The 27266-nt window shown below is 38.6% G+C and overlaps 1 protein-coding gene across 6 annotated transcripts in view; it reads right to left on the bottom strand.

The window, feature by feature from the left end:
- LOC127437407 (S phase cyclin A-associated protein in the endoplasmic reticulum-like) overlaps nt 1–27266 on the bottom strand; it is a 183750-nt gene that overhangs the window by 133482 nt on the left and 23002 nt on the right. For 3 of the 6 annotated variants that reach the window (XM_051692273.1, XM_051692275.1, XM_051692277.1), the window contains exons 2-6: nt 19038–19155; nt 15859–15935; nt 15389–15586; nt 1225–1325; nt 717–833 (exon numbers count right to left, since the gene is read on the bottom strand). In XM_051692273.1, the coding sequence (XP_051548233.1) occupies nt 717–833; nt 1225–1325; nt 15389–15586; nt 15859–15935; nt 19038–19155 (611 nt within the window). Of the gene's footprint in view, nt 1–716; nt 834–1224; nt 1326–15388; nt 15592–15858; nt 15936–19037; nt 19156–25644; nt 25752–27266 lie in introns of those variants that run through there. The other 3 variants (XM_051692274.1, XM_051692276.1, XM_051692278.1) reach the window with 2 other exon arrangements.

The raw sequence follows: 27266 nt of genomic DNA, 5'->3' as shown, positions 1-27266 counted from the left end.
TAGGCTTATTTTGTGCAGTTTGCTGACTTTATTTATGCTGTTTTTTGTTGCCACTGTAAGTTAATTGTTGTGTATTGATGTTTGGAGCTCATCTTTAAACTTAATGAAGTTTGCTGACTGTCACCGTTATTGAGGTTTGTGTGTTATGGGTTGAGGTCTATTGTGGGTCTGTATCAAACAATTGTTTGCATTGCCTTGCAAGACATACCTCTCTTCAGAGGCAAATATTGCAGTTAACTTCATGTATAAGTAATTGAATGGTGACAAAATGAAAGTTCCCTTATTGCAAATTGTAGTTGGCTGAACAAGAAGTTAGTAGTTCTCTGAACAAACAAATTCACATTGACTAAAAGCAATGATACTGAGGATAATTATGGAGACAGTTGTTGAGAGAAATCAAAGAATTGTGCTTACATGCAACAATTCTTTTTTTTTTTTTTTTTTTACAGTGTATAGTATGTGTCCACTGACTTATTTGGACATATTCCTGTAGAAAAACCATGGATTAAATTAATTGGATGAAATTGTGATATTTTACAATTTTATTCACTAAAATACAAAATTTAAATGCACAAAGAAGAATATGTAATTTATATTGATTATTTGGCCATAAATATATTTAACTCGTCATTGCTTAATTTCTTATGAAATTTTAGGGGAATCTGTGCTTCCTGTGTAGTTAAAGTTTAAAGAAATCGGTACTGGATGTGACCTACCCAAAGTTGAGGGCACGACGAACACCGGGTGATGGAACAATTCGGTCTGATGAGGGGCTGGACATCACATGACGCCCAGGTGACATCTTTCGAACTTCCCAAGCCAAAGACGTTGGCCTGCAGGAACAAGATACAATATTCAAAAGGACTGAACCAATTCAGAACAGACCCAAATATCGGTCCACATGTTTGACTGCTAAAACCAAAAACTGCTATGTGAATGTGAATATTTACCAGTAAATTTGCATGATAGAGATGAGTAAAGCTCATTCAAATGGCAGTCTGGTCAATAATATACAAATTGGGAGGGAACTTAAAAGCTCTAGTCTTTATACCTTAATCAATGAACTAGTGTTGTAGTCACTTACTCATTACGTAAACGGGTGAGCCAGTAAAAGAGAATCACCTCAAATTACTTCTTATCAATCAGGACATAAAGATTGCAATTCAAACTCCAGTGTAAAAACTCACAAGAGTACTTGAGTATTTGGTGACCATATGTTATAACCTGTTCTGAGCATCTGTTTTCTCCAGCTTCTCCTGGAGCTGGATCCAGTCGATTAGAGCTTTGAAGTCTCGGACGTAGTTATCCAACATCATCAGCACCTCCTGTGGGAAAGCATGTGAGCTGTCACTTTTGAGGTTCTCAATTAATAGTTTACAACAGAATTACGTGAAATTCTGATTTGTTTTTTGAAATGCAACAAAAAATGTATAATTAAAAAGAGGACTAACGTGTAACCTATAGCTACTTTTCCACCATCAGACTGAATGTTTCTCATTGCAGAACCATGCCGTTCCATTCTGAGCAGTGTTTGTTTGCATGGTTACGATTACTATTTCCACTGAGGTGCTGCGAAATCAGTATTAAAATGGACTGACAGAGCATGCAACTAACCGCGAGTCACCACATCACTACAGGCATTCCACAAAAAAGGTTCTTGGCCCAGTTAGCTAACTGTGCTAAGAAATCCGGGCCGAAAACAGTTAGAAATCGATAACCAAACTGTTATGCTACTGAAAACGTTACTCAACGTGCTCAGAAACATTAGGCTTGATGGTGGAAAAGTGCTTACTATGGTGTGGTGTTTTTGTTAAATATCTAGTAACCCAAAAGTTGCTTGTTGAACACTGAAAGTGTTGATCCAAGAGCTATTACAATTGTGCCCTTGAGCAAAGCACTTAACCCTGGGTTGCTCCAGAGGGGACTATACTTGCAACAAGCGTAGAGCAAGTCGCTTTGGATAAATGTGTCTACTAAATGACTACCTAGTAACTTTGTATTTTGAACTGCATCTAAAAAAAAAATCTAAACTTTATGAAAATCACAGGGGTCAAAAAATGTTGATGGCAACAGATTTTCTAAACTTAAGTCAAGGCAAAGATATTTATTTTTAACAACCCACCACCTCCATATCAACATCCACTAGAGGCCTCCTTGAGTGGAGCTGAGGAACACTGTTGGCCTTCACCTCTCAGATAAGGTGTGATCCCAGAAGCCTAATCTGACCAGGAGAAAGGGGCAGATGAGCCCTCCCACCCTGATGGCTCTATTGTGGCATGTCTGGTGGAACAATGAGATGGGCCCCAATCGAGACCTCTGGCAGAATCCAGCAAAGTTTCCGATAAGCGGAATCCCGGACGAGCCCCCGTTTCTTGTCCACACTGAGGGGCTACTGTAAACCAACACCCTGTTGACTCTAGAAAGTGGGCATCTGAAGCCACTGGAGCACATCTCACACACCCTCCCACACACCAGAGAAGAACTCCATTCACAAATGCCAGGAGGGAACAAAAACAAAAGGATGGGGGCAAAAAGAAAAGCAGCACTCCGCTCTCTCACCTCAGTGGTCTTCCACAGGAGGTGCAGCTGAAATTACCAATTAGCTTTGCAAAAGGGGGCTGGCAAATCTGATTGAGGCTGTAATCATTTTGAGTTACTGGCAAAGAGTGTGCAGCAAATGATGAAATGTTCATTGTCTATCTGATATTTGATCTAGGAGTGCTGTAAGGACTCTGGGGAATCCCTTGGCTCCAACAAAAACCTGGAGCTAAAGAATGCTGCAAAGGCCTGCCACAAGACAGATTAGAACAGGCCTTCCAAACCCCAGACCTACCACAGGCCTGAGTCTCTTAAAATTACAAGAAACCTGCTTTGCAATTCTCAAATCTTCTAGAAACTGTCCCAAAGACAGTCTTGCCTCTAAACCTTATACAATACCAACTTAGATCCAGTTTGAGACAACAAAAATTGACGACTATCTCAAGCAAAACTGTCAGGGCTTGTATTGGCCAAAAGTGCATCACTAGATGACCAAATCAAGTTGTCCACATTTTTCCTTCAAGAAATTTGAGCCTGTGAAACAAAAGATGTGCTGATACAATCATATTTCAAGATTCTTTTCCCCACAATATTGTAATAAATAGGTCTTTATAGTAACCTTTTATATATTTATTTACATATGTATCCTTTCCTACAAATCTAATAATAAGAAAATCATCTAAATGGCTATGTTCACACAGTCAGTGTTTGGGATTGACAACTGCATTTACTTACAGGTGTGAGCCTCAAAATGTCCTGTTCATACAAAAGCATACAGTAGCAGCTTGAATACTGTCTGCATGAACTAATAACTCAAGTCAAACCAGTAATCTATTTTCCCAGGTAACACCTGTAACCATAGTGTGAGTGAATAAAGTAAATATAAAAAGATGTCAATTTCCACAACACCAAACATTTTTCACAATTAGCACAATGTTTTTTAATAAATAAGTCCTATCGAGGCATGAGTATGTGTAAAATCTTAAACTTAGTGACTTCAAATTATTTTTAAGTTTAGAGAGCAGCATTTGGGTGAGGCCCACACCACTAAACTGAAGCAAGCAGATCCGGTGGAAGTGACTGGACATACAGCTCATATTTCCATCTCCGCAAGTTAACTGAACACCATATAAAATTCACAACATATGCAACATATACTGTATAGTGCAGCATGGCTCTCGCATTATATGACATGACTAACAATAAGTTGTCCAGTGTGGTACTGTTTACACAGCAAGGGTTTGCCCGAAAATATGGTTGCGAGTTAAGGGTGTCAGTTTGGCTATAAAATGTGGTTGTCACTTTCGTATATAACTGAATTGTGTGTGAACAAGGCCATTAAGTACTCTGAAACTGGCATTTCTAAGTGTGGTCAGAGCCATATAAGTGAACCACAAAAGACAGTTTGAAACTGATCCTGCAGAGTCAGTCTCATCTCACATGTATGGCTCAGGTTTAAATAACAATCCAACCTTGATATCATGATGTATTTAATTGTGACATATGTTTCAGAATGTGCATCACATCCTGAGACAGTTGATAAAACCCAGCCCTACTCTTAACTGCAAAATAGCTCAGGTGCATACAAATCTGAACCAGGGTCCATGGTGTAACTGATGCTCTGGATTAGGTGGGGGATGGGCAAGCTATGCTGCGAAACAGGTGTGTGTGTGTGATTGATGGATGGTAATAGGGGAGTGGCAATCGAGAGGAAAGGTCCATGGTGCTTTTAGTTAATAGAGTCAGGCCCAATAAAAGATGTGTCCAGAAGCAGGCCTGTTGATTAGGGCTAGTTAACACACCAGGGCATGGAGGACGATAATGGATGAAGCGTGGTTGCAAGGGAAAGGACAGTTAAGTGCTAAACAATATCCTGACATAATTAGCACATTAACAGCAAGCTGTTATGTGCTAAAAAATATCCTGACATATTTAGCACACTTGCAGTGAAAAAGCAAAAGCATTTACACATTTAGTCTAATTCCCTGCTGAAAAGAAAACAGCTAAAGCCTAAGCTGGCTAGCTGGTCTCCCATTCCTGTCAGGCTGGTTTGTTGGCTGGTTTACCAGTTATTATCTGACCAGTTATTACCAGCAAACAACCATAGGCTGGTTTAAGATGGTGTTTTTACTTCAGCAGAGTAAACACAATGCAGCACATTTAAGGCCTTTCCCACTGCAGGGACTAAAGCCCTTTTTAGGTACTTTTCCCTGGGACTAGTACATTTAGTCGTTTTTGCACCTGAGGAACTATAGTCCCTTGTACCCGTTTTAAGGGACATGTTTATCTCCTGCTCAGGAGCAGGTAATTTTGGGGGTGTAGAGGGATTGTGGGAGCTGCCGTAGCCTGTCATTGGTCAAAAACCTATGATGCAAAAAGCATTGAGAAACTCAAGTAGGTGGCAGCCACCAATTGTAAACAAACTTGTAGCTGATAGCCTGCTACTCAGATGATTGCACTAATTTTACAATGCCCTTAACAGAAATAATTGAAAACCAACAAAGTATCTATGAGGATCACCCATTTCACATATGTGTGTGTATGTGTGACTTCATCGGGAGACACGCTTTGAGTTTTCATCGCATCTGTACTGCTTACACTGTGACTATAAAAAAATAAAAAGTGATTTCTGGATCACTGCATCAATTTTCCTGGGATAATGGATATAAATAATATGTTTATCAAGAGTGGGTTATTGAACATTATTATCGACTAAACAGTCACGAAATCTAGTTTACATGAGGGAAGTATTTCGTGCCTGTTACTGCGTGGTTAACTAGCATCAAGACATCTTTTTAAGTCAACAAGTGGCTATTTTATTACAATAATTTTTCCCTTTTTCTCCCAATTTGGAATGCCCAATTCCCAATGTGCTTTTAAGTCCTCGTGGTTGCGTAGTGATTCGCCTCAGTCCGGGTGGCGGAGGACGAATCTCAGTTGCCTCCGCGTCTGAGACCATCAACCCACGCATCTTATCACGTGGCTTGTTGAATGCGTTGCCATGGAGACATAGCGCGTGTGGAGGCTTCACGCCATCCACCGCGGCAACCATGCTCAACTCACCACGTGCCCCACCGAGAGCGAACCACATTATAGCGACCACGAGGAGTTTACCCCATGTGACTCTACCCTTCCTAGCAACCGGGCCAATTTGGTTGCTTAGGAGACCTGGCTGGAGTCACTCAGCACAAAATTCGTGTTGATAAATAGGAGTTATAGTTCATTTTCAACATGTTGTCCATGGTGTTCAGCGTGTGCTGCGAGACAGTCTGACCGCCGCATCGCTTCTCTCAATCAGGCTGCAGAACGGCTCAAGCGCCCAGTAAACTGTAACCTGAACACACAAGCTGCATCCGAAAAAAAGAAATTGCTACCTTCGGAGGCTGTATAAGGAGGTAGGATGAAATAATGTGTTTTTTGAACTGCCCAGAGACCAGTTTTCTTAAGAGTTCCATTCATTCAAACCATTAACTGATTAGACAGCAAGGCAGCTGCTCACGCTTTCGGATGCAACCACAATGTGTAAAACAGCCATAACAATAGCGTGGCTCCAATCCAGGCATCCTCCGTCAGTGTTGTTGAATTTGTTGTTGTTGTTACTGAGTCGCACATGCAATAATGTCAGAAGAAAAACTACAGGGGCTACTTTTGAGTGCGAATGCAAGAGGGGAAAAGTCTCCATGGGTGTCCAGTTCCTCTTAAGAGTTCTTATCTAGAAAGTTACTAAGGCAAAAGTACCGGGACTGTAGGTGGGAAAAGCGCATTTTGTCTCACCTGCTGGGGGGGTTTAAGTTAGTCTCCCTGTATGGCCAAACTGGTCTATCTAGTATCCAGCCGTAACAAGCTGGTGTTTAGTTGGTCGGCCAGTTGGACCACAAATGGCTTCCACCCCCCCCACCAGGATCTAAAGCTTTCTTATTTAAAACACCTGATAAGACAGCTCATCTTACAATTTTAATTGAGCCTCAATGGAAGGTCATTAGGTCAAATGGTACATTGAATGACTCTTCAAGACCTGTAAATGTTTCTAATGCATTACATTTTTTCACCTTAATTTCTAACACCCCGGGAAACACATACGCACAATTAAAAGGAGAGGTCTTGTCTCCTCCATGGGCTGATGTAACATAAATCAGGCCTCAGACGAGGGAGCGCCTGATAACAACAAATTAGTCCTCTGAGCTCTGGGTTAAAGATGTGGGCGTTACTTGAATATGAGGATAAATCAAGCAGCCAGACCAATCAAGTGTCACAGAGCAGCCAGCACCAGCGGAGGATACACAATCTGATGCTATGTTCGGAATACCATACTACATTCTGCTCATACTATTTCTGCTACATATAGATACAGCTGAAACAGTAAACGGTAACAGTACAGATTTCAACTAGTTTCTTTTTGTTATATGAAGGTCTCATTAAAACAAAATTTTTACGATGCCTTCATTTATTGGTTGGTACTTTTCAAATGCTTTATGTACAAATTTTTACAGTTTTAGCTCTTGGCCCAGACCTTCAATTTTTAACTATGAAAATCCATTATAAAAATATAAATTATTAAATGTTTAAAACTATGAGCATGCTGGGGATGAAATATGTGACAATGTTATGACAAAAGACAAGATTATTTTTGTTGGCCTTCATTTCCAATCAAGCTGTAATATTGCCAAATTACACAATTTTAAAAAAAATAAATAAATAAATATTGTGCGTATTTAGGATAAATAAAATGATAGCTTTGAAATTAGCCATGGCAAGACAATGGCTGCCATTTTATTTAAAGAAATGCTAAAAACTGTCATTTCCACCACTGTCATTTCCACAAGTTCTTCTAAACACACCAGAAAATTTGATATGTAATGGTAATTTCCATGACTTTCAGAGCAAAATAAAATTTACAACACTGACAAATCTCCTGAGACTAGGGCTGGGAAATTTAATGCTTTAATTTCTGCAATTAATATTTTTTTAACACTTAAATTAATGCAGTATCCGCTTTTGCATTTTGTTTTAAAAATAAATTTATTCTACTTCCTGAAACTTCACACAATAGGAGAAAGGTGTCCTGAGTTGTTCCTGGCCTTACAGGCTCCATATGATTAGGGTGGGGGCAGGGCATCTGCTGCCTGCCAGGAACAAACCCAGGCACCTTTGTTCAATGGGCGAAACTTCACTAATGTTTTTCACCATTTTCTGTGGCTAACGTTGGCAAATATACATTTTCAGGAGGTACTCGCTCGACTCAACTGCACATCCCCGCACAGAAACTGATTGTGTAAAGCATTGCACGCTTATTCATTGCGCACGACACATGCCCCGGGCATAATAAACACGGGACCGGATTTACTGTACGGAGAATGAAGACTCCACCCACAAATGGGCGAGTGATTCGGGTAAGCTGCTGTATCTCTTTGCATCTCATGAAAATGCTCAATGACTTTCATTTGAGCCCATATCAAAAGCGAAACCACATGGGAGAGACTCAGTGTGTGCGCGGTTGAGGCCCTGTACCAAATGGCACCCTCCGCCCTTGAGGTCTTCCTCCGAGTCCAGACTTTGGTGACGTAAGACAGTGCAGACCGATGAGGCACTAGTATTTTTACATGTACATATTTAATAATTAAAATAAATGACTAACCAATTTCTTGCGAATTCTTTGAAGCAAAGTAGAAAGTAAATATATTTATGATTTTTTTTTTTTAAGGCAGATGCTATTTGCACCCAAGTGCAAATAACGGTAGATACTAATTGCACCCTGCTTCTTATAGTGTCAGATACTAATTGCACCCTGGTGCAAATAGTTTCTGAAACTATTTGCACCAATATTTAAATATTAACATACAGTATGGGCATCACTGCAGTGTGTTTACTGTGTTTATTTAGAGTCCCACTGACACACTACATTAACCCCTACCCCTAAACCTAACCTTAACCGTACCTTAGAAAAAATAACCTTGGTTTTTCCTACAGTAACCATTGTTTCACGTGGACAATGAGTGCGATCAACAGACCCCGCCTCCGGATCAAATCCTTCTCTGCACTCCTCGACATTCAATGCAACTAAATCATTGCGATGAAATCAACATTTATATTCATTTTTATGTATTATTTTTAATATTAAAGGAAATATTAAGAGTGGAAACAGAAAATCAGATGGTAAAAATAGTGGGACAAAACGCAGATTCGAACCGCGGTCGCCAGGACAACACTACACATTCACACACTGTCTTTACACCCCACGCCACTGCAGTGACATCAATTGGTTAGTTTGTGGCATATTTCTGGGTCCCACCAGGCTATTAGTTTGCAAATAGTTGCCCTGTGTGGCAGATGCTATTTACACTGGGGTGCAAATAGACACTGTTTTTTTTATGTTTGTTGTAACATATTACGTACCATAATTCAAATCACAATTAATCATAGAAAAATGTGCGATTAATTAGTAAAAAAATTTATTCAATTCACAGGCCTCAAGACATCAGCCATGAAGTTAACCCTCTGGGGTTGACAGACGCGCCGGCACGTTCTGCTGGATTTTTTCCTCATAACAGCAGAAACAACTTAAAATACTGTCATTTGTGGGCATACAGATAAGTGTAAGACATCATTAGAGACTATAAATGGTCTACTTTTATTTGTGTACACTCACAATAACAACAAAACCTTGTGCTTTTGTAAAATAAAGAAATTAAACAGGGTGCACTTTCAGCCGTCTCTGTCTTCGCGAGCATCTTTCTGAAACACGTCACAAAAATTAACTGAAACTCTGCGAATATTTATCACACAAACATGAAACATATGTCTAAAGAAAGTTTAAAATGTCTACTTTTAAATAAAACAATTCAAATTTAAAACAAATATTCTCCTGCAATATAATCTGTATGAAACAAAGCGATGTACCGTTTCTCCTGGCTCAGCTAATTATCACTAATGTGATCACACCCACCAGCAGAGCGCGCTATTCATACGGTAATGTGCTGAGGCAATCAATGCAAATGGTAAACGCCCCCAACAGTGCCTTAAAAAACATCCATTTCATTCACTTTTCTGCATATTTGGAAGATGGCACGCTACACAGGTGAGGAAGCTCTACAGATGGTCCTGGATAGTGATGAAGAGTTCACATTTTCCTCAGAAGAGCGGGAATCCGACGAGGAACGTTTGCATTTTGAAGACCGACTTGATCCAGCTGTGGATACAATTTCAGATAAGTCATTTAGTTTTACTTACATATTAGTTGACATGATATTTTATATAAACATGGACATATTTTACTAGTTGGACTATTTCCAGACTTGCCATCCAGGATTCAGAGTATTGAAATATGTCCTAATAGGCAAGTTTTAGTTACATTTAAATGTTGTTTCGGCTAAAAGCAGGTATTTAAATTGTATGCTGTATGATATAAATATTATATGTAATATGATAAAAAATAACATGAATGTTTAGATTATATTTTAACTAGTGTTTATGCTGCCTCATTATCATCAACGAAGCTTGTGCTTGTAAATATCTGTTCGGGTGTAAATGTGTAAAATGTGCTGTAAATATGCCCATATTAGAAAATTAGCATATTAGAATGATTTCTGAAGGATCATGTCACACTGAAGACTGCAGAAATGATGCTAAAAATTCAGCTTTGATCACAGGAATAAATTGCATTTGACAATATATTCAATTAGAAGTTATTTTAAATTGTAAAAATATTTCACAATATCACTGTTTTTGCTGTATTTTGGATCAAATAAATGCATTCTTGGTGAGCAGAAGAGACTCCTTTTAAAAACATTAACAAATCTTACAGATCTAAAAACTTTTAAACGGTAGTGTAGGTCTAAAGTTTTTAAGTCTTTATGTAAAGAAAATGTATAGTCAGATTACTTCTTTTAACTTGATTTTGTGAATAAACTACAAAATACATTCAATCATTAAGTCTCTTCACATTCATTCTCTCTCAGGGGAGGGGTCCTCAGGTGTGAATCACATCAATATTCATGATCATCCACGCCTCCTCACATATGGCCTAACACTAAAAGTGTCTTACACAAGTTAAATGACTATATTGTTTTGTATGAAAGAGTGATCAGGATGGTTTTCACATCATTTTGTAGCAAAAACTCTAGGCTACAAGATCCAGTTCTCAAAAGTCTTGTGAACAAATATTTAGTATGTGTTGTATGGCCTTATTTCAGTGACTTAATTTTTGTTTTTTCAAAAACCATGCATAAACATTATTATCTCAAAAATACAAACATGTACATACATGTTGTTCACATATTAATGTAGGCCAGTTTGTGCTGAATACAGTGTTATCAGACTTTAGCCATTAATATATTTTTAAGCAACTGAAATAAGCACAAATGTCAAGGCATGTCAAAACTTCTCCAGGGCCCAAAACACCCTCAGACCCCAGAGGGTTAAAGCTCGGTTGCAAATGGGTCTTCCAAATGGACAAATGACCCAAAGCATACCTCCAAAGTAAAATGGCTTAAGGACAACAAAGTCAAGGTATTGAAGTGGCCATCACAAAGCCCTGACCTCAATCAATAGAAAAGTTGTGGGCAGAACTGAAAAAGCATGTGCAAGCAAGGAGGCCTACAAACCTGACTCGGTTACATGAGTTCTGTCTGGAGGAATGGGCCAAAATTCCAGAAACATATTGTGAGAAGTTTGTGGAAGGCTACCCAAAATGTTTGACCCAAATTAAACAATTTAAAGGCAATGATGCCAAATACTAACAAAGTTTATGTAAACTTCTGACACACTGGGAATGTGATGAAAGAAAAATAAGATGAAAGAAATAATTCTCTCTACTATTATTGTGACATTTCACTTTTTTTCTTTTTCTTTTTTTTTTTATCCATTTGGAATGCCTAATTCCCACTACTTAGTGGGTCCTCGTGGTGGCGCGGTTACTCAGCACACCCTGGATTCAAACTTGTAACTCCAGGGGTGGTAGTCAGTGGACATTTCACATTCTTAAAATAAAGTAGCGATCCTAACTGACCTAAGACAGGGAATGTTTTCTACGATTAAATGTCAGGAATTGTGAAAAACTGAGTTTAAATGTATTTGGCTACAGTGTATGTAAACTTCAGACTTCAACTGTATGTGTGTGTGTGTGTGTGTGTGTGTGTGTGTGTGTGTATATATATATATACATACACACACACACACACACACACACACACACACACATACATACATATTCAATTGTGCTCAAAAGTTTGCATACCCTGGCTGAAATTGTGAAATTTTGGCATTGATTTTGAAAATATGACTGATCATGCAAAAAAACTGTCTTTTATTTAAGGATAGTGATCATATGAAGCCATTTATCATCACATAGTTGTTTGGCTCCTTTTTAATCATAATGATAACAAATCACCCAAAATGGCTCTCATCAAAAGTTTACATACCCTTGAATGTTTGGCCTTGTTACAGACACACAAGGTGACACACACAGGTTTAAATGGCAATTAAAGGTTAATTTCCCACACCTGTGGCTTTTTAAATTGCAATTAGTGTCTGTGTATAAATAGTCAATGAGTTTGTTAGCTCTCACGTGGGTGCACTGAGCAGGCTAGATACTGAACCATGGGGAGCAGAAAAGAACTGTCAAAAGACCTGCGTAACAAGGTAATTGAACTGTATAAAGAAGGAAAAGAATATAAAAAGATATCCAAAGCCTTGAAAATGCCAGTCAGTACTGTTCAATCACTTATTAAGAAGTGGAAAATTCAGGGAGCTCTTGATACCAAGCCAAGACCAGGTTGACCAAGAAAGATTTCAGCCACAACTCTCAGAAGAATTGTTCGGGATACAAAGAAAAACCCACAGGTAACCTCAGGAGAAATACAGGCTGCTCTGGAAAAAGACAGTGTGGTTGTTTTATTTCAAAATAAATAAAAGTGTGTTTTCATAAACTTTCATCAAAATATTACTTTCTATGATTTTTAAATGACTTTTCTGCTGATGTAACCAAGGCTGTTTATGCAGGGGAAAGTATTCTCCAATAATATCAGTCTACAGTTTAAGATCCAATCGAATCCCAATGCATAAAGTCATCCAAAAGTCTACATAAAGTCTACAATATTTTCCATCATTTCACACAGAAATGTCACATTATGAAAGTTAAGTGTTTCGTGTTGTCAAATCAAAATTAATTGAATACAAAAAACAATCATCAAATTAATAATAAATGAAATGTTATGTTAATTCTTCAATTATGTGTGTAGTTGTTTTATTTCTATGGGTACTGAAACCTGTTCAGTCAAATTCCTTGTGTGCGTGTACAATAAAACTCTTTTTTTTTTTCTGATAGAGATGACCTGTGAAAATTTAGTCTGTTCGGTTGCCATGTCCCACAAAAAACACAAGTGAAAGCCATAAAGTGCTGAATCTCAGATTCATATACATTCAAACACATATACTGCACTCAAAACAGTGTGCTTGACTGAAGGTTGTGTGAATGTGTGTGTGTTTGGTCGATGGGCACCCAGCACTGGTCTTACACAGCTCCAGGGGACATTTTCCAACTGTAGGCCTGCAGTCTCTCATTATACAGTCCCCTACTGTCACATAGCAGTGAGCTAAAGATCTCTACCAGAGCATGAACACATACAAATACACTCAAACGAAAGGCCAGGGAGTGTGAACACACCCGCCGGACATGGCAACACCATGGCCGGATGCTTTCCGCACATTCGCACAGTCCGACTGTCAACATGGTAACCACGAGAGGCTCTGTTAGCTAGCCACGAGCCGTTGGCCAAACCATGCTCAGCATAATTCTAGATTACACGCCAATTGATATATCAGAGCCAGTAGTGTCAAGCGCAAACCAAGAGCCCAAATACAGCCCCGCGCCATACCTGCCAGGGTAAACACAGTAAGTGCCCTGAGATGGGCCGTGCCAACCCAAGCTAACATAGTTCAAACGAATGTTTGCTGGCACGGGTCCCGAGACCGAACCGGACAGAAGAACACAGTTGATCGATTGTAGAAGTGATTGTTGCCTGCTGAGAGGGCATTGGTCATAAGGTTTGATTGTGGCACATGTTTTGCAATCAGCTTTTTGCTTTTACTAAAACTAAACAAAGAACCTGGGGTGGAAAAAGTGTTTTGAGATGTCACATAGACCTTGTATCCTGAGCCCCTCTGAGTGTACGCACACACGGCAAAGGTGGGGGGGGGGGGGTCCTTTGTTTACACACTGTCATCCATCTCCACTCCCTCAAGAAAGACCCTAGAGAGGAGCAGTGATAATTCTCTCACCAAAACCCTCTCTGACACAAACCAGAAAAAAAAAAGGAATGTGAGGAGGCGGCGCGACAGATTCATAACTCTTCATTCCCTCTAGTGGTCAGAGCGAGCAATACAGCCCCCACCTATGGTCTGAGGTAAGGAATTCCCATTGAAGCAACTTTGCAAGAGATTCTGCCCATTGGAATTGTAAAACCTGACCTCAGATCTTGCCAACGTCACTCTTCTCTGAGCTACTTCATCAGGGTTCCCGGACTTTTTTACCACTATATTTCCACAGGATTTCAATTAACTTTCTAGTTGTTTAGGATTACTGGATAATTGTTTTTAGAAATGATTCAAAATAGGATCGATTCGCTAATGAATCGTTCTAATTTGTGAATTGGTTTGAACTAGCCAGACGGAAACTGGCTCTCCTAGCTGAGTCTGGTTTCTCCCAATGTTGTTGTCCCTCTTAACACATTACAGCATGATTTTCCGTAAGGTTGCTTTGAAACTGTGTTTTAAGCGCTATAAAAATACAAATGACTTGACTGTTTCACTGGAAAGAACCAACACAAAAGAATGATTCACTCACAAATAAATCAAGGAAACCCTTATAGCTTGCAAGCAAGTTTTACTCTACAAAAAAGCAATATCTAGCACATAAAAACTTTCAAGCAAAGCATAACTACAAAAACGTATATTTATCGCCATGGAAATTTCCATGACTTTTGCATTCTATTACTAAATGAAAGGAATATTCTGGGTTAATACAAGTTAAGCTCAATCGACAGCCTTTGTGGAATAATGTTGATCACCACAAAAAAATTATTTCAAATCGTCCCTCATATCTTTAAAAGAAAAAAAAAAAAAAAAAAAAAAAAAGACAGTGAGGCAATGGAAGTTATTGGGGCCAGTCCATTAAAATACACACTGTTTCAAAAGTATAGCCAATGTAAAAATGATGTGTATTAATATGATTTTAGTGTGACAAAATCAGGGATTTACCAGCTAACAGGGTTTACCTGTAATATTGGATACTTGGAACTTAAAATCCTGTTAATACATAATGTTTATGTCTTTTTAAACAGTGAGTGCTTTAATATTTATGGACTTCCCCCATTCACTTCCACTGTAACTGCCTCACTGTAACCCAGATTTTATTTTATTTATTTATTTTTTTTTTTGGAGGGATGAGTCAAAATGCTTTTTTTGTACAAGTCAACATTATGCCACAAATGTTTCCGATTCAGCTTACCTTGCATTGAACCTGGAAGATTCCTAATATTATTTCCATGACTTTTCCAAGTCTGAAAAAAAAAAAAAAAAAAAAAAAAATACAATTCAAATCACAGTTTCAAACTCTTCACTATCTGTCAAATGAGGGCTTAAAAGACGATAAATAAATTGAAAAATAAAGTAAAAATATAATTCATAAAAGAAAGCTGAAAGAATTTCCTCGCATTCAAAATGTTGTCAACAAATCTTATGCTAAATGCTCAGATTACACTAAACAAATACATTTTATTTTTTACTTCTTTATTAGTGAAATTGAAATGAATTATGATATGATGTGTCATATATGGAAAGGGTTGTCAAATCGTACCCTACACTCCACGACACTCTGGTCTGATTCGCAGGTAACGTAAATCTCGTCCACTGCCCTCCGCAGGTTATCGAACAGGAAGGCCCAGTATCGTGCTCTGAGGTCCACCTTCCGTGGCTGTCTGGTTTTGGTGGGGCTCTTCTCAACTCCTTTGTCCAGTATTGACCCAGGTGCATTTTTGCAGTCCAGTGCGGTGTTCTGTTAAGAGCAGACAAGGACTAAGACTATGTCTGAATAAAGGTTTGACTAACATCAACTGTTAAAATCGAACATCTGATCATTGTGTGAACACACTGATCATCAAAGTGAGTGCTGTTTTTTATTTTTTAACTGTAAAGTGGAAATTAGGATACCAGGATTAAAAGGTCTCTAGCGCCCCCTACTGTCTGTCATAAGCAACATGCTTTGACAGCTTATAAAACTGTACTGCCTTGACACCTTATTTCTTTTTACAACTGAAGGATTCCCACCTGTTTTTTGTTCCTGTGGAGCCCTGCGTTGATTCGCTGATGTCTTGCGTTGCTGTTAGGGTGATTCTTGGATTTACCTGCATGTGAGAGTCGAAACAAGACAACAGTAGAAAGACAGATTAATCCAACTCATTCTATCTTAAAGGAAAAGTTCACTCAAAAATGAAAATTGTGTCATCTTACTCACCCTTATGTTGTTCCAAACCCATATGACTTCATTCTGTTGAACAAGATGTTAAGCAATGTAAGTCTTGGGCACTACTCACTTTCATAGTATCATTTTTCCACTCAATGAAAGTGAATGGTGACGGAGACTAATATCCTGCCTAACATCTCCTTTTGTGTTCCACAAAAGAAAAAAAAGCCATACAGGTTTGGAACGACATAAGAGTGAGTAAATGATTCCAAAACTATCCCATTAATTTTATCTAAATGTCACACCGCAATATCCAGCTTAGGTGAGCGGCATAATACCACATGAGAGTGGACTGCTGAGATTACTAAATTTATTTGCTTCAATGAATATTCTGGGTTCCATACATGTTAAGATTAAATAACAGCATTTGTGACAATGTTGATTAATACAAAAAAAAAAAAAAAAAATCCTTCATTAAAAAAAAAAAAGGAACATTTGCTTGCAGTGGAAGTTTTGGAGGGTTTAAAGTCAGAAATGTGAAGCCTATAAAAGCACAAATTAATTTTTCTGTTACAACTTCTGCATTATTTGAGCTGTAAAGTTGTTTAAATTGTAGTTTTTGTGGCAGACTACTAAATTACTGGGATTACAGGATTTATGGCCTTGCGTCGTCAGTGCAACAAAGTTGTAAAATTGGCTATAACTACACAGAAAAGGTTAGTAAGCGATTTTATCGCACTAAAATCATGTTAACATGCATATTGTTTACGTCTTGCGGCTATACTTTAGAAACATTTACGGATTTGCCCCATTTACTTCCATTGTAAGTGCCTCATCGTAACCCAGATTTATGCTCTTTTTTTAAACAAAAGGAGGGACAAGTTAAATTTTGTTTATGGAAATCAACAGACACAAATTCTGTCGATTGAGCTTAACTTGCATTGACATTGGAATATTCCTTTAACTTTAAAAGAAAGAGATAAGGCATAAGAAAATAAGAATAAAAGAGAATAGAATGCTGGATTCTGACTGGCTGACAGATGTTCTAAGGTGTGCAATTATTTTCCAGTAAACACACGGCTATGAAGTAGTTCCAGGTCTTGACCGCATAACGGTTCCATATCACTTCGCCAAATTATTTCAGTTATTTCAAAGAGCCCTACAGGCTACCACAACAAAATAACCAATGTCTTTGTCTTAATTGGTTAAGTACATCAGATAAGAATGACAATGTCTATAATATCCCAAAGGTATTTAAATTTCTGTTTTAAAATGCCCTTACTCTTTCAGTTCAATTCACTTTATTGGCATGACAAAATTATGCTTTGCCAAAACAATTACATAAAATAAAATAAAAAATAAAAAGAACAAGAATAGAATATATATATATATATATATATATATATATATATATATATATATATATATATATAAAATCTCTCTCTCTCGCTCCCACACTTGCACACATACATAGTCCTACATGCACACACACATAGAGACTCATGTCACAACCAGTAAACAGAGCCTTGATGTAAACACCCCCACGACTTGATCAATACAACAGTTTCTATATTATCAGAAACAACTTTTAAAATCTGTGGAAAGCACCCTCGCTCCCTTGATGTCAGGTGAAGGTTTCCCAAACACTCCCCATCTGCCCTTGGTTTAAAAAAAAACTCACGCCATTAGTTGTGTCACTGTTGCCCTGTCGGGCTGGTTGGGATTCTCAAACAAACATAGGAAACTAGTAGAATTTCAAACTTAGTGGAACATGTCTATAGTTAATGTGATAGTCTAATGTAATGTGATTTTGCTATGACACCTGTGTGAACTTGAGGGGAACTAAAAATCACATTGAAACCAGTTGCTTAAAGAAATTGCAAAAATTTTCTCGGAAGTTCTGAGAAAAGGTCTAGCATCATTTGAAAGCGCATTCCATTTTGGTTTTCCATCTAGTGCATTGAAATACATTTTTAAGTGTGGGTTAAAGGCCCCGGCACACTCAAAGCGAAGCGCTTCTTCGTTCTTCACTCACAGCCAAAAAGAAGTTCGAAACAGCTGAGCAATGACATACTGTTTGCGAACATTCAGCCACTGGTCACACTGCTGTGGAAGGCGATTAGAGGAGCATCAAAATATGAGGACGCTCAAGACTACATGTAAAACATCAACTGTAAAATTAAATGTGTGATCAATGACTTCATGCTCATTCTATGAGTAGAATTCACATGAGATCAGTAAAAGAAGCGGTTTTAACCACTCAATAATGATTTAAGGTGATAAATATTCAGTAGATAATGTGTCATTTGTAATGTTTACATTCTGCATTCATGGCGATAATGTGCTAACATGCTATACGCAGCCATAATATATGGCGATTACACTCCGTTGTTGTCATTTATGATGACACTGATACTACTGCAAAGATGGGTATATAAAAGAGTGTTAATGGGTAGAATACGGACAAAAGAATGATAAGAGAGGCATATCTTACTTTGGGCAAGTAAGTGTATGGCTTTTGGCTGCAGACCGCACATAAGTGAAGCAGCGTATCAAACAACAAAGTGAATGGGCACTTAAGAGTATTTGAGTAGATTTTATTCCTTTTGTAGACTAATTAAAAAAAAAAAAAACACCAAGACATGTTCTTGGAAAATGTCTACGCGAACAATCGTACAGATGTAGGTAAATTTGCACCAGATCGCTAATACCTCACGCCGGTGTGTTCATGTTGATTGATCTTAACCGACTGAATGGGAATTAGCTGTCGGCCTCAAAGCAGGCGGAGCTCCAGGTCACACCTACTGATGATGTGGACCAATGGCAGAGAGAAGGTCTTTAGCAGCCAATACAAAGTTTTTCTGAAAGTTCGAGCTGTTATGAACCAGCCAAACCAGGTTCTTTTGTATCCTCAGTCATATTGATCCCAACATTGATCCTGGTTTTCATTCATATAAAAAAAATAAATAAATAAATAAAAAAAAAAAACACAACAACATACAAACATGATTATAAGTGTGTGGTCAGATGGAACAACACTAACCCTCTTCCTCCTTGCTCTCCACCGGTACACTCCATGCGATGAGGTTCCGAGCAGCCCGGCCTTCCTCTGCAACAATCTTCCTCACCTTGTCATGGCTGTTGGAGCGCTGGAAAGAGGCCTATGGTAAAAAAAAAAAAATAAAAAAAAACTTAATACGATGTATTACAGAAATGTTATATAAACAGCGGTGGTCCTCTGGCCAACTTTTGGCAGCATAAATCATACTAGGATCATTATTTAGGAACATTATTTAGCAGTGTAAATCTAGCAAATTTTTTAATATTTTAAATTTTTGTATATTTAGTATACATTTATAACATTATTCTTTGTATTCTATTACCCTGCGATTAATGTGAAATCTGACATAAAACTACTGATCTTCACTGTTTATAATACATGAATACTTTTTAAAGCTTCTAAAAACAAGTGATTCAGTCAAGAGCAGTTGTGTTATTTCCTTGTTTCCTATATTGTTTGATTAGTGTTATAACAGCATAATTAGACAGGATCTTATTACTTGTATACTTCAATTCTGACATATTGATACAAATCAGCTTTTTTGTTACACTATTTAAGCCAATTTTTTCCAGTGATTTTCAGGTGTGAGCTTTATTAACAATCATCGGCCAGGTGGTGTGAGACGAAGCATGCATTAGCGTCTCTCAGTGGGAGGTCATTAATCACTTGAAAGTCAGTAATCCCTGCTGAGTGAACGGTTCCAGCAAAGAAAAAAAAACAAAATCAAAATGGTTAGAATAAATAAATAAATAAATAAAAACCGCTCTGTCGCCGATGGGGGTCTTTTGTTCTCATCAAATAACCAATGAGCTTCTTTTACTGAAGAACTGTCAAAACATCAAGCTGATCTGAACATTTGTCATCATGCTCAGCTGCATTTCATCACAAACGCTGAGTGTAATCCAAAGTGATTCTGTCACCAAGCGTTTTATCTGCTTTTTTCCTACACTAAAATGACATCAGAAAGCGGAGCCACAACAGTCTGCTTTAATTGAACTTAATTTCTTTACTCAATGAAAGTTGCATATGGACACATTTTATGGCAAGGGATAAATACACAATCGTGCACTTTCACAAGGTCAAGTTACTCCATGAACCGCACACCTGGCTCGTTTGGAGCATTTGTTTCAGAACCTGAAGCGTTTTCTCTAGAAACTCAGTCAATCATTGTTTTGAGGAATGAATGCTACACAATGCTTGAAATTGCCAAAAAACTGAAGATTTCATACAAAAGGTGTACACTACAGTCTTCAAAGACAAAGGACAACTGGCTCCAACAAGGACAGAAAGAGATGTGGAAGGCCCAGATGTACAACTAAACAAGAGGATAAGTACATCAGAGTCTCTAGTTTGAGAAACAGACGCCTCACATGTCCTCAGCTGACAGCTTCATTGAATTCTACCCGCTCAACACCAGTTTCATATACAACAGTAAAGAGAAGACTCAGGGGTGCAGGCCTTATGAGAAGAATTGCAAAGAAAAAGCCACTTTTGAAACAGAAAAACAAAAAGAAAAGGTTAGAGTGGGCAAAGAAACAGACATTGGACAACAGATAATTGGAAAAGAGTGTTACGGATCTTAACCCCATTGAGCTTTTGTGGGATCAGCTAGACTGTAAGGTGCGTGAGAAGTGCCCGACAAGACAGCCACATCTATGGCAAGTGCTACAGGAAGTGTGGGGTGAAATGTCACCTGAGTATCTGGACAAACTGACAGCTAGAATGCCAAGGATCTGCTAAACTGTCATTGCTGCACGTGGAGGATTTTTTGATGAGAAAATTGTAATAGTAATTTTTCACATTATTAATATCCTGACTATACATTGTGATCAGCTGAATGCCACTTTGGTGAATAAAAGTACAAATTTCTTTCCATAAGAGCAAAATCTGTACATTATTCCAAACTTTTGGCCACAAGTGTACATGAACACGGCAAATCGCACTCGGATCCACACCAAAACAATCAGCATCTCGTCAATACAGCTTGTCACGGTAATTCATCATCAAAATGCGAATATAGCCCTTAAAATTTTCGTTATTTTGTCATTTCTATCTCTATCCTCTTTCCCTTTTGGCTTGTTATCATGATTGACCAATGATAGTCTTGCGATTGACGTAATGAGCAAACCTGGCTTAAAATATAATGCTCAGTGCACATAAGCAAAGCAAACGAAACCAAACTCGAAGCACATCCGTTACTCTGAGCACGAGATGGAGTTGTGAAGCAAAGAACCACTCTGAAAACATAATACAGACAGGACAGCACATCACACATAAACTTTGAAGCGAGCAGACTATTTTTATTCTATTAATATTTAATTAAAATCGCAGCCCTCTGCAGTTTAATAAACGTACAAGGTCATATCGTGATTTAAATTTTATTTCGATTAACCGTGCAGCCCAAACCCCTAGTAAGAGCAAATGTATGTGTACACACCTACACATGACAATTTTGCATGACAACAACTTCTGAACACATAAAAATTTTATTAGTGATTTTAAGTATGAAATATCTTACAGCGACCAGCTACCATTTTTGTCGGAGGCCTGCCTGGTCAATTTTGTTCAGACAATAAGACCTTTATCAGAATAAGAAAAGAACAAGGACTTTGTTTAGAGAATTATGGGACTGTTTATAAGTAAGTATCTGTGTAAACAGTTTGGTGCAAAAATTTTGTTTAGTCAAGTTGGACAGTATAAATAAGCAAGAAGTTGGCGACAGACATATATTTGAGTTTGTGTGTGGGTGAGCTTTACAATGGCCACAGGAGGCATGCAAGGTTTTTTTTTTTTTTCTGTTCAATAACGCCCACAGATAGACAGCACTGTGGTGCTCTTAGCAACTGTCAAGAGAGGACATAACCCATGCAGGTTTTGGTTGGTGCACAACCCATGTAATGTTCCATAATGTCATATATTTTCCTACTGAAGTCCAACAGAATTCAATAAAAAAAAAATTAAAAAAAAGGAGGGGTGACTTGACTTTATCCACTGAAATTTGATTGAATGAATTGTGAAAAGTAGCTGTTCCATCCCAGAATTTAATGAATGAGACTTTGCGGTAGACTATGGAGGAATATTTGCATCTTGAAGCACCATCGATAACTCATTTTTGAGGAGGCTTTTTGACTGGAACATGGAGGCTGAAGGTCAAGTTCACCCTCAAGAGCATCTCCACTTATCCCAACAGTTCTTTTTTCAAATATACCTGTATTAGCCATAACTGCCATAACCTTTATGGACCCTTTTCACAGACTGTGATGACACGTTTCCGCCTTATTTAGCAGAATAATTCTAGCAAACTTTCATTTTGCAATTTTTTTTAATTAGTGTCAATTTAAAACATACTTTGTTTTATGGAACTCTGGAATTAGCTATAAAAAAAATAAATAAATATAAACGGATGCGATGAGGTTTTTAATACAGCTGCTGAGAGTGACAGTAAATTTGTCATCTTTCATCTGACTGTTTTAATCCATCACTCTCTATTTTCTCCAGTTTTTTTTCTTCATATAGAAAGTTGTGGAAACATAATAGTTGACCTTTACTGCTGTTGGAGCAAATGGGTAAGCAAAAATTATCTTTTGTGTGGTCTCTAGGGATGGGACGATATGGTTCTCACGATTCGGTTTGATATACGATATGAGGTTCATGATTCAATATCTCGATTCGATATGAAAACACAACTGAAAATTGTGGTTTTTTGAAAAATGTTTGAGCAAAATGTACATTAAAATTTCTCATCAAAATAAAGTTCTTTAATACACAATATAAATGCTCAAAGTTTAAATAATAAGAGTTTCTCATGTACCTTTCAATATAAGATCACAAACAAATGAGCTTTCAAATATAGTGGGCTACATTCAGGCTGAACAGGTGCAGAACAAGACATAGAGCTGAACAGAACATTAACATTAAGTTTACATAAATTTGTATTGCAAGCGCTATAATGGTACTGTCACTTTAGGAGCTTAACGCGCATCTCACAGACTTGCACAGCTGTTGCGGTTCATTTATTAACGAGAGAGAAGTTTGTGTTTTTTAGCTTATCCGTGCTATTTTTTTTTTTTTACTTTGACTGTAAAGAACAGAGAGGGTATTAAATGGACACATTATTCAATGAAAGTGGAGTGCGGGATTTCATCTTTGGACACATATTACACGGAAGAAATGGTCCATTTTATTCAAGCACTTTTCAACAAAACAAAGCAATTATCCAGGTATTCCAGTAGTTACATTTCTAAGAGCTAAATTCAGGCACTTTAAGCACTTCAAGGACCTTGTGTGAACTCTAAACTATAGCTGGGTTTCCATCCAACTATTTTTATGTGCATTTTGAAATTGCTCATAAGAAATCCTGAATCAAAACACTTGATATGCGAATAAACTTTCTAAATTCACATAAACATGTAATGCATTATGAGGAGGTGGATTTTCTAGAGATTTGCATTCGTTAAAATGCGCATTAAGGTGATGGAAACAGTTTATTCGCAAAACGATGAAGTGTTTTGACCATTCGTGCTTGTGTTACGAGTGTGCGATAACTTGATGTGACTGGCCCAATGAAAGATAAGACCTCGGCACACAATTCTTTGAACAAAGCCCTTGTCATTCGGGTAATGTTAGGGTTAGTGTTAGGGGGTAGGTTGGTTTGGGTGTGCGAGACTTCTTGAAGTTTGAGGGTTCCCTTCTAGACAAAAAAAGGGACAGTGAAGTGCCTGAAACAGGAACCTGAAACATGAGGGCAGGACATGATGAATTAAAAAAAATATTTGCCAATAAGCTTTAGTTTGCTCACACACACAAACATAACCCTTTCCAACATGCTGCTGCTCATGTCAAAGCCATTTATCAGGAAACTGAGAACCAATCTCAATACCGGCACTATTTTCCTCTGACTTAAGAACCAACGATGATCTACCTGACAACATTGATCCATAACCAGCCCACAAACGCACACAGCACATCACATCATGGTCAGCATGGCTGGAGCTGTTGTGCAAGTCCATTGTAAATGAATGAAAAACAAACGAGTAAAAGATCACAATATTTCACAAAAAATGCCTGCATTAGAAAATATGAATAAACTCCAGCCACTTTCTTCACACCCTATGGAAGCATTTAGACGTGAAATGCCTCGAACACTAATGTGAATTCGCTGTAATTCCTCCACCTTTGAAATGTAAAAATTCAATCCAGCAACACATAACCAAGGTAGTTTGGTATGTAAAATAGGGTTTTTTGGAGGGAAACATCTGAAAACAAACCTCTTCATCTCTGTGTTAAGAGCTAGGTTTGTGTACAATGAAGGGGCGAGGTTAAAACTGGCTGTCTCACATACTGCATGTCAGCAGAGAAAAGTCAGTCATATCAGCAGAAGAGCAAGTTGTGACATTTTAATTAAACATCACAAGGACTGAGTAGCTCAGAGAGTAAAGACGCTGACTACCACCCCTGGAGTCGTGAGTTCGAATCCAGGGCGTGCTGGTCCAGCCAGGTCCCTAAGCAACCAAATTGGCCCAGTTGCTAGGGATGGTAGAGGCACATGGGGTAACCTCCTCGTGGTCACTATAACGTGGTTGTCGCTCTCGGTGGGGAGTGTGGCGAGTTGTGCATGGATGCCGCTGAGAATAGCGTGAGGCCTCCACACTTATTTCAGAATTTAAAAAACACTGGCAATCCCAAAAGCATTAATTTAGTTGTTCTGGATTGTCAGTTACATTATCACATTAAATTATGCAACAAGACAATCCAAAAAACATAAATTTGTTTACCGCTAACTATTCAGTTGTTCGCTGGCCGTACCCCACCGTTATGCTGACACAAAGCTGTTCCGTCTGCCACATTCACTCAGAGAGAAGAATATTTCATAAAGCTCACTGGCTTTCACACAAGCATAAACCGCATACTGTCCTCATCTGCCACAATTTCATATCCTCAGGGTTAACATACACAACTGACCTACTTAGCCAAATGATCCAACCTTAGCCAACCTTCGTTACACAGCTTTATTCTCTAGAGAGTTCAGAGAATAAGGACAAATGAGCTAAGGCTTTGTGATTTCAAAACAGACTGACAAAATTATTGCATTTTAAAAAAAGTAAATTGACTTGTTGCCTGTCAACGGAGTGTGTGGACAGTAAATATTTACTCCGGGTTTCCTGGGTTTTTGGCAGCTGACTCAGAGGAAGACCTGAGTCTACATTTGTCGTGCATCTAGGAGAAGGGAGGCAGGCTGTTTCAGATTTTTGCATCTGTTGGTGGAAAATAACCCAGGTAAACGTGGCCAGGGTGGGGCTACCTGATCTCAGATCAGCAGTTAATATGTGCTTGTGAAAATCCAAGCTAGTTACCTCATCATCGGCAGGACCCTTGACACCTGATGTCACAGGGGTCAGATCTCCAAGCACCTTTGCACTACAAAACAAGGCCATACTGCTACAAAGAGCTGCTTTCAGGTAGAATATCTGTGCAAGCAACTGAGCGGCAGCAGGGATAGGGTTTCAGGACTGTAAGTGCATCTAAATGCAGAGGCATGCAAAGGGAAAGCAAAACACAGAAGGATAGGGACAGATTAGAGGGTACATACAGAGAAGTAGAGTCTGTAAGCAGGTTTCTCATCCATATCCTGCCCTGACATGCTACCGAATTCGCATATGGCAACCTGTTTGCTCCTCTAACCAGCATTTCCGCTGCACGCATGGCCTGACATCGTCTTTTCACAGCTGGACAAAAAATAGCCCAGTAAGCGAACTTGGCTTTCGGCTCCTGCAAACTCGCCCAGCTGAGCTGACAGATGCCTCTGCCAATCAGGACTACTTAAGCAGGTTGGATTCTCTCTCTGGGTAATCAGCACTTGCTTTCTCTAAGCCCGTTCTGGTAAGCGTGGAGGGTGTCGAATTCAGAGTGACTTTGCCGTTACAGTTTTTGCAGTCTTGCTGGCGAAGTCACTCTGTTCAGCTTGGTAGAGTACAGGGTGCTCATCTCTCTCTCTCCCTCTCTCTCTGTGCAGTCAAGTGCACATGGCAGGACGCCCACTCATCCAGCATGTGCTGGAGGCAGCAGGGCTGCGTTTGTCAGCATGTCTGCATTAGACAAGCCGCAGACTGTGCATCTGATTGGAGCTTGGCGGTGCGTAACTCACGGCAGGGATAAAAATGTAAACAGAGACATGCAGATGAGATGTGGAACAAACAGAGCCATGAGAAGGACACATCCTGTGCAAAAGTACAGCAATATGGAGAACGCTGACCACACTGAATATATATGTCGGTATGTAATAGGCCTAATTGTTTTATTTACTAGTACAATTGAGTATTTAATGGCACAGGTTAAAGAAGCATGTGTTTTCATTTTTAATGATTCAATAATTGTAGTATTTTTGTGCAAATAGGCAACATGGAATTAATTAAATGTAATAAGACACATTCCACTAAACAGTCATTCTGAAAATCAATCCAAAGATATTTGCTTAAAATGCTTAAAAATGTGCTTATCCAAGCAAATCTTTTCCATCTTATCAGTCGTTCTGAAATGAGTAACTGCAATAGGAAGAAAGTAAATTGTTTTATAAATAACTTGCTTCTGAGCTCGTACGTTCAAACATAACACAAACATGACATGTAGCTTCCAAAAGTTTCGGTACCCTGAAATCAACCGTATTCTGCCAAATTACTGACAAATGCTACCCTGCATCAGACATTTTTCATAAATTCAACCATAATCACCTTCTGAGGCTACAGATAGTGTGTTGTGTGTGCTTCATTCTTGACCAGGTTCTGGTCCCATTCAAACCAGGAAGTAATTGCATTCACAAAAAAACAATGGTGAACGCAATTCAGAAGTTGCATTTTTGCTCTGAAATTAAGTTTACTCCACTAACTGTTTTACAATTCACAAATACTACTCATTTTTGGTGCCAATTATTGGACATTTCACCAGGAAATTGAAGCTCATACATGCCAAAACTTTTAACAACACTTCTGGCTTCACTGACTACCACCCCTGGAGTCGCAAGTTTGAATCCAGGGCCTGCTGAGTGACTCCAGCCAGGTCTCCTAAACAACCAAATTGGCCTAGTTGCTAGGGAGGGTAGAGTCACATGGGGTAACCTCCTCGTGGTCGCTATAATGTGGTTCACTCTCGGTGGGGCGTGTGGCGAGTTGCGCATGGATGCCACGGAGAATAGCGTGAAGCTTCCACATGCGCTGT

This window comes from Myxocyprinus asiaticus, chromosome 48 (assembly GCF_019703515.2).
Source record: "Myxocyprinus asiaticus isolate MX2 ecotype Aquarium Trade chromosome 48, UBuf_Myxa_2, whole genome shotgun sequence".
Lineage (NCBI taxonomy): Eukaryota > Metazoa > Chordata > Actinopteri > Cypriniformes > Catostomidae > Myxocyprinus > Myxocyprinus asiaticus.
Note: the sequence above shows the minus strand (reverse complement) of the source record. Positions and strands in the feature narration are given on the sequence as shown.